At 48.2% G+C, this 15,154-nt stretch overlaps 1 protein-coding gene across 1 annotated transcript; it reads right to left on the reverse strand.

Moving 5' to 3' along the window:
- Positions 1-3,270: 3,270 nt before the first annotated feature.
- Positions 3,271-8,168, reverse strand: LOC124647569 (very-long-chain 3-oxoacyl-CoA reductase-like protein At1g24470). The gene is made up of 3 exons (XM_047187490.1): positions 7,510-8,168; positions 5,385-5,454; positions 3,271-3,528 (listed from the first exon to the last, which is right to left on the reverse strand). The coding sequence occupies exons 1-3, from the start codon at positions 8,166-8,168 to the stop codon at positions 3,271-3,273; spliced, it is 987 nt and encodes a 328-aa protein (XP_047043446.1).
- Between the last annotated feature and the right edge of the window lie 6,986 nt (positions 8,169-15,154).

The following is a 15,154-nucleotide window of genomic DNA, read 5'->3' on the forward strand; positions in this document are numbered from 1 at the left end:
TGAGGAGCTTGCATGAGACTGTCAGGCATGTGGAGAACATTCTTCTCAAATCAAAAGATCCTGCTTACCCTCTCTTCGTGGCGAAGGTGCCAACTGGCATGAACTTTGTCGAGAAGTACCCCGCGGACTTGTGCTTCATCCGGTTCAACGACATCTTCAGCATCTATCGCATGCAAGCGGTCCACTTTAGTGTGGTTCGCCTAGTTGCTCTTAGCTTGTCTTCCCAGATTGTTAAGGAGGGGACGCCGACCATCGCGATAATGGACCCCTTCTATATGCGGGAGAGCATCATCCGCAACGCCGGGGATCGCGCGATTGCCACCCGAGCAGGTCGAGGATTTCATGATGGCGAACATTAAAAAGGGCGCCATTCTCATCCCTTACTTCCCCGAGTAAGTAATCACTCGCTAGTCCCCCATCACCATTCTATCCTATATCTCCATTTGCATTTCCAAAGGTTAATCCGTGTATTTTCCGCAGAGACAAGTTCTGCACCCTCATCGTCGTGCACCCGCAACACTCGCATGCAGTCTATCTCGACTCGGGTAGGGACCGCAAGAAAGACTACACCCACATCAGGGCCCTTCTCAATGATGCTCTCACCGGCTTCACCAACAAGGCAGGCCCCCTCAAAGTAGAGAGGAAATCCCGAGGAGGCTTGGTCTTAACCCACACAACCAACTTCCCCTGCCTCAGGCAGTCGACGCAAGACAATGGGATGGACGCGTGGTACGCCATCCTTCGGATGCAGGAGTACATAAAGTACGCAGATGACATGTTGCTGCCGAGAGAATCTCGGAAACAGGTTTGCAAACATGGCGGATGTCCCCGATAGAGAGATTAGAAAGAACCGGGGTCGCATCCAGCAGTTCATTTGCACGGTAATCCTGCAGGATGTCAACGCTAGGTCCGGCGAGTTCTTCTACGGCTACGGTCTACCACCTAATGACGAGATAGAACTCCGCTTGGAGATGTCGCGTGATGAGAGGCCGTTCAACTCGCTTGAGGGCTGCCGTCCATTCCCCCCTAGGCGTACAACCTGATCCTACGACGGGAACACTTGCTAAAGCTTGAACGATATGTCCTTGAACTTCCGTATTGTAATAATTGCTATATATTCCAATAGAATCGACTTGTTTCTTTTAGTTAGTTGTATGAATGTGCATGTGAACATGTGTCTATAGTTTCATTTACTTTGCTATATATTTCAAGATTATGGCGTAGATAGCTTAATAATTATTTGCATTACTTGCCTCGTATTTGGAGTTCGCCGATGATTAGAATGTTCGGTCACTCGTACACTCGGGGGTGGAGCCGGTGAGCCTTGGTGCGACGGCCACAAGTATCAATCTCTTGTGCATCCTACCTAGCCTCACCGACTCCATCCCTGGATGTTAATATTTGTTTCGACCGACAAAGTATGAGGCACGCTATTTAATTCGTACTACTTGTCTTTTATTTGAGTTCGCACTTCTTAATTGCATTGGCCGATGATTAAAATGTTCGGTCACTTGTACACTCCGGGGTGGGGCCAGTGAGGCTTGGTGTGATGGCCACAAATATCAATCTATTGTGCATCCTACCTAGCCTCGCTGACACCATCCCTGTATGTTATTATTTATTTCGACCAACAAAGTATGAGGCACATGCTATTTAGTTCGTACTACTTGTCTCTTATTTGAGTTGGCACTTGTTCATTGCATTGGTACTAACGTTTTACTTGTCTTGTGAATGGAGATGCCGACGATATATGTCGTGTACAAGGGGAGGGTTCCTGGAGTCTACGACGACTGGGAGGACTGTCGGAGACAGGTGCACCGTTTCAGCGGCAACAGCTACAAGGGATACCCCACTAGGGTGGAGGCGGAAGGAAGATACGCCCGTTATGTAGCGGGAGAGATGAGGGACATGAGGAGGAACCGGATGAAGACCATGGCCTTCGTGATGATGGTCATCATGACCATGTTGGTCATGTTCTATGTGATTGTAGTTTAGGTTAGGACCTACATTGTGAGGTGTATGACGATACTTGTGACGACTATGTACCAAGACTTCTAACTTTGTAAAACTTCGTCGTTCGGTGTTGCATATGCACATGTGTTGTATGAATCAACATTCCGGAACGAGACTTGTGTATTTGTGTATTGATACCGAAATGATACTTGACTCTCTATGTGCTTCTCATATTGCATGTGCTGCTGTACAAATATGAACTGTTGTATAAATTTGCAAATATGCATTGTAATAAGCTGGAAAATGGCTATAAAATTGTATTTTCGACTGCTACTGCCGGCGAACCTACATTACCTACTGCCGGCGCACAAAGCACGCGCCAGTGCTGGCATCCCTACTGGTGCGCCGGTGGAATAATGTAGTTGCCGGCGAATAAGGACCGGTGCGCCGGCAGTAGCTGCCTTACCGCCGGCGAACATCCAGGCGCGCCGGCAATGAGCTGTTATCACCGGCCCGTTCGCACCGGCGGGCTTAGCTGCGCCGGCAATAAGCCTATTTGGTGCGCCGGCAGTAGGCCTTTCCCTTGTAGTGTCTAGTGGGGGCGGTGATGCAGGATGACTTCGTGCTTGGTGATGCTTTTTGAGATCTACGTCTGTGTTTTCGGGAAGAAAAGCCTAGTTATGGCTTTTATTGGTTGTAGCTGACAATGACTGCCATATAGTTGTTTCCTTCTGGAAGGCTTTGTCTAAAGATTGGACCTCTCTGGGGTGAAAACACATGACCTGAATTTTGTTAGACAGGGTTACAACAATGTTTGTGCACTATTAAATTATTCTTGGAGGCGGCATTTTGGAGAACCTCTCATGGTCTAGGTGTCGTCAATGGTGATGGTTGATCATGTTGCTGCGAGTCTCTTAAGTCTTATCTCTCATGCAGGGTCTTTTTTTTCATTTTTTTCGGCGGTGTGCATTTTTAATATCTAAAGTTGCTCTGGGAGGCGGGATGTATTTGGTACCATCTTGGTATCAATATCTTCTTTATCAAAAAATACACTAAAAGCAATGACTAGCATAATGTTATTCCCAGTAGGACACACAAGTCTTGGTTCAAACAACTTAAAATTTTCAAAACATCAACAGGGTAACAAACATTACTTACAAACGAGAGAAAACTCTAAACAGTCACTTCCCAAAGGAGACCTGAACACGAACCCATCACTGCCATCAAACCACTCCCACAACAGCTAATGACAATAGTCCCCACAGGAAAGAAAAACAGTATAGCTTCACCGTTCTTTTCAGGAAGACCACGGGCTGTTCAGCTGAGCTCCTTTTGTCCCAGCAGAGCTCTCATCTCATTTCTCTTCCGTATACCAACTTGGAGACGCCACAGATTGAGAGCAGAGTCCGGCATCAGAGACGCCAAGAACCACTGGATCGAGTGGCGCCAGTAGGGAACGCACCTCGGCTCATAGCCTATGGAACGGATGGCAGCTTTGACGTACTCCTCCGGCGATGGTATGAACGGAGAGTCGCCCTTAACGGGGGACATCTTGGTCGCCACATACAAAGGGATCTGCGCCCCACCAACGCGTTAGAATACTTCCAAGTATGTTTTTCTGTGACACTGAGTACAAAATTATTTGGAGATTTATGAATTTTTAGTATATTCCGGCACTCTACATAGTACTAGTACACACAAACCAATTTTGATTTTCTACAAAAGTATTACACCTGAGCAAACTTATAAAGAAGCTGTCCTCTTGGTTTCGTTTTTTTCGCGAGTACGCCAAAGGCGTACCATATCTTTATAGAAGGCAGAGATTTGAGTACAAGAACCCGCTACCACAAGTAGCACACACACCACACCGACTAGTCCGAAGACAGCCACCACCGACAAAACAGCGACAACACGAAGAACCCTACCCTAAGCTAAAACCACAAAGCCGCGTCTCAATCGATGCTAGACACCTCCGAAGAATAACAACTCCAAAAGGGCTCTCCTTGTCAACGCGCCAAGAAAAGGGGGAGATGGCGGAACTCGAACAGCCCAAAGAAGACATCGTCTTGGGGATGAAAGCCATGGCGTGCATTGCGCCCTTGCAGCCAGCCTCGGACAGCGGCGAACACCGGAGGAAAGCACCAGGACCTCCCTGCCATGTCTCCGAACGCGAAGCTCCCAACAGAGGAACGACGTCGAGGACGCCGCCATCGCGCCGATCCAAAGGATCTAGGCTTTCGCCCAGAGACATCAACCAAACCAGGCGAGAACACGAGAGACACCGACATGCCTCGGCGACGCCTCCAGAGAGGGGCACGACACCCGCAGCGCCGTCGCCGCCGGCCCAACGAGTTGGGCAAGACCTTCGTCCGCATCGTCGCACGACTTCGAGCCTCCGAGGTTTGGGGCAACCCTGTCCATGGAAAGACACACCGCCGCCACCGCAGCTCCTCAACATCATGGCCGCAAAAAGTCGTGGTCTCCAGCACGACGGCCCAAGCCACCAGCTTCAGCCTTGACGAAAACAGCGCAGCAACTCCCACCACCTCCGGCAAGCTCCGATCTGGCCCAAGAAAGCGCAGATTGGCCCCGCACCAACCACCAGCTCCCACGCCGGCGCCACCGAGAGGCAACGCAGCACGTCCCCAACGCCGGAGCGGACGACCGACGCACCAGGGCACTCCGCGCCGCCGCCCCAAAGATGGGGTCTTGCGCCTCCGCCTCCCTGCAGCCCCGCCGCGCCACGCCGCAGCCACCGGGGAGCCCCGCTGCTCGCCCCCAGCACAGGGACGGCGGTCGATGCGCCCGGGCACTCCACCCTGGCCACGCATCCTCCCGCCTCGCCGTCCCCGAGATGGGATCTCGCCGCGCCGCCACCCGGCTGCTCCGCCGCGTCCTCCCTCTCCACTCCTTGCTGCCTGCCAGGTCGAAGCCCTCCGCTCGTCCGCCGGGACCGCCATGCGTCGGCGACGACCTCCAGAAACGCGCCGCCGACCGCCCGCCGCCACCACCTCGCAGCCCAGATGGTGTCTCCCTCCGCGCCAGGGAACCCGCCGGGGCGCGCCGACCCTGCCCTCCGCCTTCGACGGCCGGGCGCGGCCGCCACCGCCGGCGCCGGCGCCGGCAGCGGCCGGGAGGAGGAGGAGACTGGGAGGTTTTTTTGTTTAGGGTTGGGGCTCTCCGGAGCCGCTCGCGCGAGAGCGACCCGGGAGAGAGATGACTGTCGTCCTCTTGGTTTCAGTTAACAGAAAACAAAGCGCAGATGTCGCAAACCAATTTTGATTTTCTTTAAAAGTATTACAGCTGATCAAACTTAGAAAGAAGCTTTCCTCTTAGTTTCAGTAAGCAGAAAACAAAGCGCAAATGTAGCAAAGAAGGAACCGATCTCGAGAAAAAAAAGGAAGAACTGGTAGACAAGAATAAGGACGTACCTGGCATTGGACGTCCACTCCGTAGCGTTTGTATTCAACGCTCAGACTTCGAGACAGTTGATCAATATACCTGACAGGATAGGCATACGCTAAAATTAGAAATAGTAAGACGTAAAATAAATATTCATTCGGTTTCATCCTATCTTTGTTGCGTTGAAACAAAGTTTTCCGTTTATTTTGAAATAGAGGTAGAACCCAGCAACTGCATAGAATGATGCACACAACAAGTTTTCTGTAACATATTATGGTATAAATATGTATCCAGTAGAACACATGTCAAAGGTGTTATGAGTGTGAGGACTGCAAATTAAATGGTTCTTTTTTCGCCAGAGACAATGACATAACAGATTATCTAAAATAACTCCCGTTTGATAAGGAGGTGACTAGTGGGACAGAAGAGCTGAACGGTTGAACGTGCACTTTCACTCTCATGGATCTTCAACACCATCAAGCCACTTTTATTTGATTTGTATTGTAATTAAATAGGTTCTTACTAGTGTTCAACATATGAATTTTATGTACTATTTTTTTCATACGGAGTGCAAAACTCAGTTTCTCTTACCAAACTTTACAATCACACATAGGCCTAGGTATTAACATGTACAAGTATGCTGTGAGTTTTTGGGTACTAGTTTTTGCACCCGGCGCACACCTTTCAATTTCCTGTATATATAAATTGTTCTATGGCAAGACTCTCAAACACCTATAAGACTAGTCACAATCGGAAGTATCATATAGTATTATCATGCATATGATACTAGTGTATGATATTATCTCCACAATGCATATCATGTAGTAGTATCATAATCTAATTATATTTATTGATTTGTAGAATCCCAATACAAACATGTGTACATGATTTGTTTGGAATCAATTTTTCTAGTTCTAAGTGCTATGATACAGTATCTACCTATGATACTACTACCTCCGTTTCAAGGAATAAGGCACACGCATTCCAAGATGAACTTTGACCATAAAAATTGAGTAACAAAGTAGTAGAAACATAAGAAAGGGAGCACTCACATTAATTATAGACAACGAAATCAATTGGTACAGTTCTTCGTAACAAAAAGAAAAGACTAAATAAAACTGAACTATACACAAAACTGATGGAGCGTGGGAGCATGTAATATATTGCACGCATCATTGTACCGGCATCAAGTGCCTACAGCAATACTGTTCAGACATGATAGTTGAGTTACAAAAGTCTAGGAAGTAAAGATTTAAAATATAATCACAACTTTTGAAGGAGAACGCGAATTGAATGATCATAATTATGAAAAATTATAATGAATATACCAACATAATATAACAAAATTTAAGTTACGTAAAAAACAGCAAATACACATGATGTGTAATTATCATAATAAGATAAACATATATGGGCGTTGCAAAATACAAAATGATGTGTAAAATTAACCATTAAATATATGAATAGTTAATATGCTAATCTATGTTGAATGTTATAGCGAAACCACGCGGATATGCTAATCTGTAGCATTGTGGGTCTCACTATGCTGACATCCAGCAAAACTACTATTCAGACATTATGGTGGAGCGGCCGGCCACTCTACATGATTATTGAGATGTTAAGCGATCCAAACGAAACTATTCATACTACTATACATGCTACCGAAGACTGGCAGCTAGGTACGTTGCAGCATGAAAAAAATAATCTGATATATCAGAGGGAGCAGACTGATGCAATTTCAGCCGGCAAAATTGGAACCTTGTTGGAATGGAAGTGGGTGCGGCGGGAGCACGATCGGGAGTTCGCCGGAGAGTGGTATATAGCAGGTTGGCAAGGACAAGTGGCGGTGCACCACGCACACGTCGCGCTGGGAGGAGACGAAGGGTGGCCACAGCCCACACAGGTGTCGGGATGGCACATGGCAAAATCAATACCCAAAACCTACTACTACTCCCAAACGGATCAACTCATACAAAAAGCCTTCCTCCAGGAGATGCGCAACAAGAATGTTCTGGATCTACGCCCCGAAGAACATGGAGCTCGATGCCATGCGTGCGTACGTACGCTCAGCCGTGCACTCGACCCTACACGTGATGATAACATGCATATGCAACAGTACGCATCAATTTGCATGGCCCATGTAGGATTACTTACGCTTTGCTGGCAGCGTACACGGCGTAGAGCGGGAACGCCGGCACCACGACGGACGACCCGGAGCCGACGTTGACGACGGCGCCCCTCCCCTTGGCCGCCATCGCCGGCACCACGGCGCGCGCGATCCGCGTCGCCGCCTCCACGTTCACCCGCACCACCGCCTCCCACACCGGGGTCTCCACCTCGTGGAAGTAGGCCGCGCCGGGGTACGTCGCGCCGGCGTTGTTCACCAGCAGGCCCACGTCGAGCCCCCTCACGGCCTCCACCACTCTCGCCGCGCCGCGCGACAGCTCCGTCGCGTCGCCGGCCAGGTCGAATACCACGCTCTTGACCTTGCAGGACGGCGCGGCCCTCTGGGCCTCCTTGGCGACGCGGGACAGCTTCGCGGGGTTCCGGCCGACGAGGACGAGGTGGAGGCCCCCGCGCGCGAGCTCCAGCGCCAGCGCGCGGCCGATGCCGTCGGTGGCGCCGGTGACAACCGCCCACGCGCCGTAGCGCAGGGCCAGGTCCTTCCCCGGCCGGAGGAAGGCGCGGTGCAGCCAGGCCAGGAAGGTCGCCACGGAGACGAGCGCGGCGTGGAGGCCCAGGGCGAGCAGTACCACGAACCACACCGGCGGCGACCCTGAGACAACCTCATCCAACTCAGCAATGGACTCCATCGGCTAGCTAGCTAGCTACTCCAAGCCGGTTTCTGCTGCTATTAACTACAAGCCTGAAACAGCTCAGCTGCTGAGCCTGCTACTCGGGAGTGAAAGCTGAAACGGTACTGGTACTATAAACAGATCAGACACCCACGCAGCTTACCTCGGCGGCTTCTGCCGATGTGCTTGCACTGAAATGGCATACGCCACGTACTTAGGGCCATTAATGGCTCGATTCAATGCAAAAGGTGCCCCAACAGCGCCCATGAAGCAGCAGTTGGTACCATCGCCTCCGCAACTACGCATGCATGCCACCATGGACAGTTGTACACTTGTGAAGCGAGTATACTGTATAAATTGCGTTGGCGATGACGACACAATCTGGCGGGCGGCAACAAAAGAAGAAAAAACTTACATCTCCATGTGGGCAGCAGAATATTCAAACTGTTAAGCTTTATGCACTAGCCACTTGAACCAAAAGTTCGAACTGATGAAAAGAGCTACGCAATCCACATATACACTTCACAACACCCTCACTCGCGTGTGACGGGAGAAGAGAAAGTCAACACGTGGAAGAAGAAGAGCACACGGAGGGAGGCAACAACAATTTTTAGGCTTAATTGCGAAAACCATGTAAGAAGGGGGCAACAGCAATTTTTAGGCTTAATTGCGAAAACCATGTGAAAGGCAAGATTTGAACTCGAGACCTCGGGCTCTGATACCATGTTAAGCTTCATGCACTAGCCACTTGAACCAAAAGTCCGAACTGATGGAAAGAGCTAGGCAATCTACTTGTACACTTCACAACATGTTAAGCTTCATGCACTAGCCACTTGAACCAAAAGTCCGAACTGATGGAAAGGGCTAGGCAATCTACTTGTACACTTCACAACACCCCCACTCGCGTGTGACGGGAGAAGAGAAAGTCACACGTGAAAGAAGAAGAGCACACCGAAACAGCGGTGGCTAAAGAGGGGGGCAACAACAATTTTTAGGCTTAATTGCGAAAACCATGTAAGAGGGGGCAACAGCAATTTTTAGGCTTAATTGCGAAAACCATGTGAAAGCCAGGATTTGAACTTGAGACCTGGGGCTCTGATACCATGTTAAGCTTCATGCACTAGCCACTTGAACCAAAAGTTTGAACTGATGGAAAGAGCTAGACAATCCACATATACACTTCACAACACAAACTCCTTCCAATAAACAAAATTTTGCCTAAAATCTGTCTAAATTTACTAAATCTGCAGCAATTAATTTCGATCAGAGCAAGTACTCTAAGTCAGGCTGCCTGAAACTGTTAGAGTTTGTAATGTATTGGTATACGGTGTAGTACACCGACCCTCTACGTATTGTACATATCACGCCAGGGGCTTTTTCTGTGCTATATAAACACGCAACCGATACCGGACAAGGGTATCGTTCCAGCCTAAATATTAACATGGTATCAGAGCCTCCCTTCGTGACCTAGCTGCCACACGACCTTGCCGCCGCCGCCGCTTCCTAGCCACCGCCGCCTACAACCACATCAAACATCGCTGCCGCTGTCTTCTACAGCCGCCGCCCACAACCCACGACAAGATCTGCTGCCGCCGCTTCCTAAAGCCGCCGCTGCTGCCCAAAACCCCTACGACCTAAAACCCTAGATCACAACCTTGCCGCCGCCGCTTCTCCAGCTGCTGCCGCCGCCCACGACCAGATCGCCGCCGCTGTCCATCAGCCGTCGCCGCCATGGCTGCTGCCCTCAGCACCCCTCCGGCCCAACCTCTCACGCGCAACAACTATCTCCCATGGAAGGCCTTGGTGTTTCCCGCCTTCCGCGGAGCTGATGTGTTGGGGCTGCTCGACGGCACCGACTGTGCGCCGCCCAAAACCCTGGACTCCGAAGATGCTGACAAGAACAAGGTTAAGGTTCCAAATCCGGCCTATGGTGCATGGCTTGCACGAGATCAACAGGTGCTTCGGTTCCTGCTGAATTCGTTGTCCCCCGACATACTCTCTCATCTTGATGTCAACTCCACCGCCGAGGCGTGGAAAACCATCACTTCTATGTTTGCCTCTGCCTCCAGGTCTAAGGTGCAGCATCTCCGGGACAGGTTGAACAACACCAAGAAGCTGTCGATGTCGGCAGACGAGTACTTCACGAAGATGAAGGGCTTCGCCTATGAGCTGGGTGCTCTTGGCAAGTCCCTCGATGAAGATGAGGTCATCAGCCATGTCCTCAATGGTCTTGACAAGGGACACTACAACTCCCTCATCACCTCCGTCAACGGCAACCCGGGCACCACCCTTGACGAGTTGTACGTCCAGCTATATGCGTACGATCTGCGCAATGGTGTGGAGGAGTCTCCTGACTCCTTCTCTTCAACAGCAAATGTTGCCAAGCATAACTACCGCCCGCGTGGGCGCACCCCTCCCCCGCGTGGTCGCTCCCCTCCGCGTGGTGGTGGCGACGGGGGCTACCGTGGGCGCTATCCTCCGCGTGCTGGTGGAGACGGGGGCTACCGTGGCCGCTCCCCTCCGCGCCGCTATGATGATGACCGCGGCAACCGCCGCTATGACGATGACCGTGGCACTTGGCGTCGCGATGATAGGCGCCGTGACGACCGTCGCGATGAGCGCCGTGACGACCGTCGTGATGGTGGTGATCGCCCTAGAGGCTGGCGACTGACCGGGCTCCCACTCCCTACATCGACACTGAGTGTCAGATCTGCAAAATACATGGTCACCCTGCTAGTGACTGCTGGTGGCGCTACTCGGATGACAAGAAGAACAATCGTGATCGTGATCGCGAGCGTGATGACAAGGGTGCAATTTTGCGTCCTATGGTGTTGATACCAATTGGTATACAGACACGGGTGCCACTGATCATATCACCGCTGAGTTGAGAAAGCTCTCTACACACGACAAGTATCAAGGCCAAGACCGTGTGCGCACGGCAGAAGGTACGGGAATGCATATTAGTCATATTGGTCATTCAGTTTTGCGCACCCCCCATAACTCATTCAAACTCAATAACATATTGCATGTTCCTAGTGCCTCCAAAAAATTGTTAACTGTTCACAAGTTTACTCTTGATAATCACATCTTTATTGAGTTCCATCATTTCTTCTTTTTGATCAAGGACCAGGAAACATGAAGAACCTTGTTTAAAGGTCCCTGCCATGGAGGTCTCTATCCTTTGATGCCCATATCTAATGAATCCTCCAAGCATGCTTACTTCACAATAAAGCCATCTTCATCCACATGGCATCACCGCTTAGGACATCCCTCTTCGTTTATTGTTCAACAAGTTCTTAGGAAGAATAATATAGCTTACACCCCAGAAAGGACTCCCTATGTATGCGATTCTTGTCAGCTTGCCAAGAGTCATCAGTTGCCATATCCTATTTCCACTAGTAGGTCCACTATTCCCTTGGAACAAGTGTTCTTTGATGTATGGGGTTCAACACCTCTTTCTGTTGGGAAACATGCATACTATGTAAGCTTCATCGATGATTATAGCAAATTTACTTGGATCTACCTGCTAAAAAAGCGTTCTGATGTTTATCAAGCTTTCCTTAATTATCAACAGTATGTTGAGCGCAAATTTGATAGGAAAATTGTTACTATGCAAACTGATTGGGGTGGTGAATATGAAAAGCTAAATGGTTTGTTTCAAAAGATTGGCATTGTTCATCATGTCTCTTGTCCCCATGCACATCAACAAAATGGTTCTGCTGAAAGAAAACATCGTCATATAGTAGAAGTTGGCATTGCACTTCTTGCCAATGCATCCATGCCTCTTAAATTTTGGGATGAACCTTTTCTTACTGCCACTTTTCTCATTAATATTCTTCCTACCAAAGTTCTTGATCTTAAAAGTCCAACTGAATGTCTTCTGAATGTTACACCTAATTATGATGTTGTTCGCACCTTTGGTTGTGCTTGTTGGCCTAATCTCCGTCCATACAATAAACGGAAACTTGCTTTTCGCTCCACCCGGTATGTATTTATTGGCTATAGTCCACTTCATAAGGGTGTCAAATGTCTTGATGTTTCCACTGGTCGCGTCTATGTTTCTCGAGATGTTGTTTTCGATGAGAATGTTTTTCCCTTTGCCTCGCTTCATCCTAATGCCGGTGCCCTCCTCAAGAAAGAAATTCTCCTCCTTCCTACATCCTCCACATCCACATCCCATGGGGCTGCACAAAATACTGATGATCATATGTCTCCTATTATTCTTGTTCCTAATGTGTTGCAGAACATCGAGCATGCTAAAGAAAATGGTGCAAGATACGAGGAGGAACATTCCTCTGCCTCATTGGATCCCGAGGACGATCTTGGCACCGATCCCGGTGCTGATCCTCGCATGCCGCCCGGGGTTCTCCCGCCCAGGAGCCCTCGTTGCCGCTCCTGTCTTCATCCGCCACGCGGCCAACTCGGGTTGGCTCTCCCCAGCATGCGTCTCCTGGTGGGCGCGAAGGGGCATCGCCCCCGCCCACGCATTCCGCCTCTTCGTCACCTTGCGAGAACACGGTGGTGCCCATGTCGTTAGCATCCATGTCGCCTAGCGAGGAATGGATCTTCTGCGACTGAAGATACTGTAGCGTCTGATGGTGCTGCTACTTCATCTGATGGTGCTGCAAATTCAACACCAACACCACCGTCACCTCCTCGCACTCGACTTCGACAAGGTATAAAGAAACCAAAAATATACACTGATGGTACGGTCAGATATGGTATGCTTTCTTCTACATGTGAACCTTGTACTCCGAGTGAAGCACTTGATGACTCAAATTGGAGAAAAGCAATGGAAGAGGAGTATGATGCCTTAATGGTTAACAAAACATGGCACCTTGTTCCCCCAAACTCCAGGAAAAATTTGATTGACTGCAAGTGGGTCTATCGCATAAAAAGAAGAGCCGATGGAATAGTTGATAGATACAAGGCAAGGTTAGTAGCAAAAGGATTTAAACAAAGGTATGGCATTGACTATGAGGACACTTTCAGCCCAGTGGTAAAAATTGCTACTATTCGAACTGTTTTGGCTATTTCTGTTTCTCGAGGATGGAAACTAAGGCAGCTAGATGTCAAGAACGTGTTTCTTCATGGTGTTCTTGAAGAGGAGGCCTATATGAAACAACCTCCAGGTTTTGAAGATCCTCACGCTCCGCATTATATTTGCAAGCTTGACAAAGCATTGTATGGGTTGAAACAAGCTCCTCGTGCCTGGTATTCAAGGTTGAGTTCTAAACTGTGCAATCTTGGTTTTACACCCTCCAGAGCTGACACCTCATTATTTCTCTACACCAAGTCAGGTATTGTCATATTTGTGTTAATCTGTGTTGATGATATCATAGTCACAAGCTCCTCTGATGATGCTATCTCTACTCTTCTACGGAGTCTAAATGAGAATTTTGCTATTAAGGATTTGGGTGACTTACATTACTTCCTTGGCATTGAGGTAAAGAAGACACAAAATGGTTTGTTGTTGACACAAGAAAAATATGCTACAGACATTCTTACCAAAGTTGGCATGATTGCATGTAAACCGGCTCCTACACCACTGTCATCATCTATTCTTACCAAAGTTGTCTCTCACAGTTGGTACACCTCTTGGCTCTGAAGACTCATCTCAGTACAGGAGTATAGTTGGAACTTTACAGTATCTAACCCTGACACGACCAGATTTATCCTTTTCTATCAACAAAGTATGTCAATATCTTCATGCTCCAACTACAGAACATTGGTCTGCTGTGAAAAGAATTCTTAGATATGTGAAGGATACATTGAAACTCGGCATAACCTTTACAGCATCTTCATCCACACTTCTTAGTGCTTTTTCAGATGCAGATTGGGCAGGTTGTCTTGATGATCGGCGCTCCACAGGTAGTTTCTCCATATTTGTTGGACCTAACTTGGTTTCCTGGAGTGCTAGAAAACAAGATACATTGTCTCGGTCTAGTACTGAGGCTGAATACAAATCTCTTGCAAATGCCACAGCTGAGTTGATCTGGGTAGAAGCTCTCCTTGCAGAACTTGGAGTAAAATTGAAGCAAAAACCAAGTCTTTGGTGTGACAATCTAGGTGCTACCTATTTGTTTGTTAATACTGTTTTTCATGCTCGTACTAAGCACATAGAAATTGATTTTCACTTTGTTAGAGAAAGAGTTGCTAAGAATCAGCTAGCCATTCATTTTGTTTCTAGCAAGGATCAAGTTGCAGATGGTTTTACTAAGGCTCTTCATGTTAAGAAGCTAGATGAGTTTAAGCGTAATCTCAACCTCTCCAAGGTTTAGATTAAGGGGGACTGTTAGAGTTTGTAACGTATTGGTATACGGTGTAGTACACCGATCCTCTACGTATTGTACATGCCACGCCAGAGGCTTTTCCTGTGTTATATAAACACGCAACCGATACCGGACGAGGGTATCGTTCCAGCCTAAACATTAACAGAAACAACAGGGTGAAATAACCGCTAACACAAAAAAAAATCACACATAAATGTCCCTCATTTCAAAGGGTTCCAAGAGTCCGTGATATTGTTTATACATTTATACTAGCAAGAAATACACAGCAGCCATGCCGTGTCATATATCTCGCGTTGTATTAAATCCTTTTCTCTTCAAAAAGGTTCGAAGAATGCCCTCTGAGTTAAAAAAAAAAACGCCTTATGTAAGGTGACTTTGACCCCGAAAGTGAAAACAATGGTGATGATTTACATCTCCATTTTCTCTATAACTGGAAAGCCGACCATGTCTAACACATACTCACTAAAATGATTTATAACACCACTGCTTGGAATCTCCAAGCAAAAGTCTGTTCCAATAGGCAGAGCCAAGCAAACATGAGCATAAGAGCAGGAAAAAAAACCACACAAACTGCAGTCAGATAAAAGATCAACCCCGTTAACTATGCTCCTTAAAATGAAACTAACTTGTGGAGTAAAATGTTGATAAATACTATTATAAATGTCCATAGTTTACCAGTAACTAGGTGAGGACGAACAAATATCTTTGGTG

This window comes from Lolium rigidum, chromosome 4 (genome assembly GCF_022539505.1).
Source record: "Lolium rigidum isolate FL_2022 chromosome 4, APGP_CSIRO_Lrig_0.1, whole genome shotgun sequence".
Classification (NCBI taxonomy): Eukaryota; Viridiplantae; Streptophyta; class Magnoliopsida; order Poales; family Poaceae; genus Lolium; species Lolium rigidum.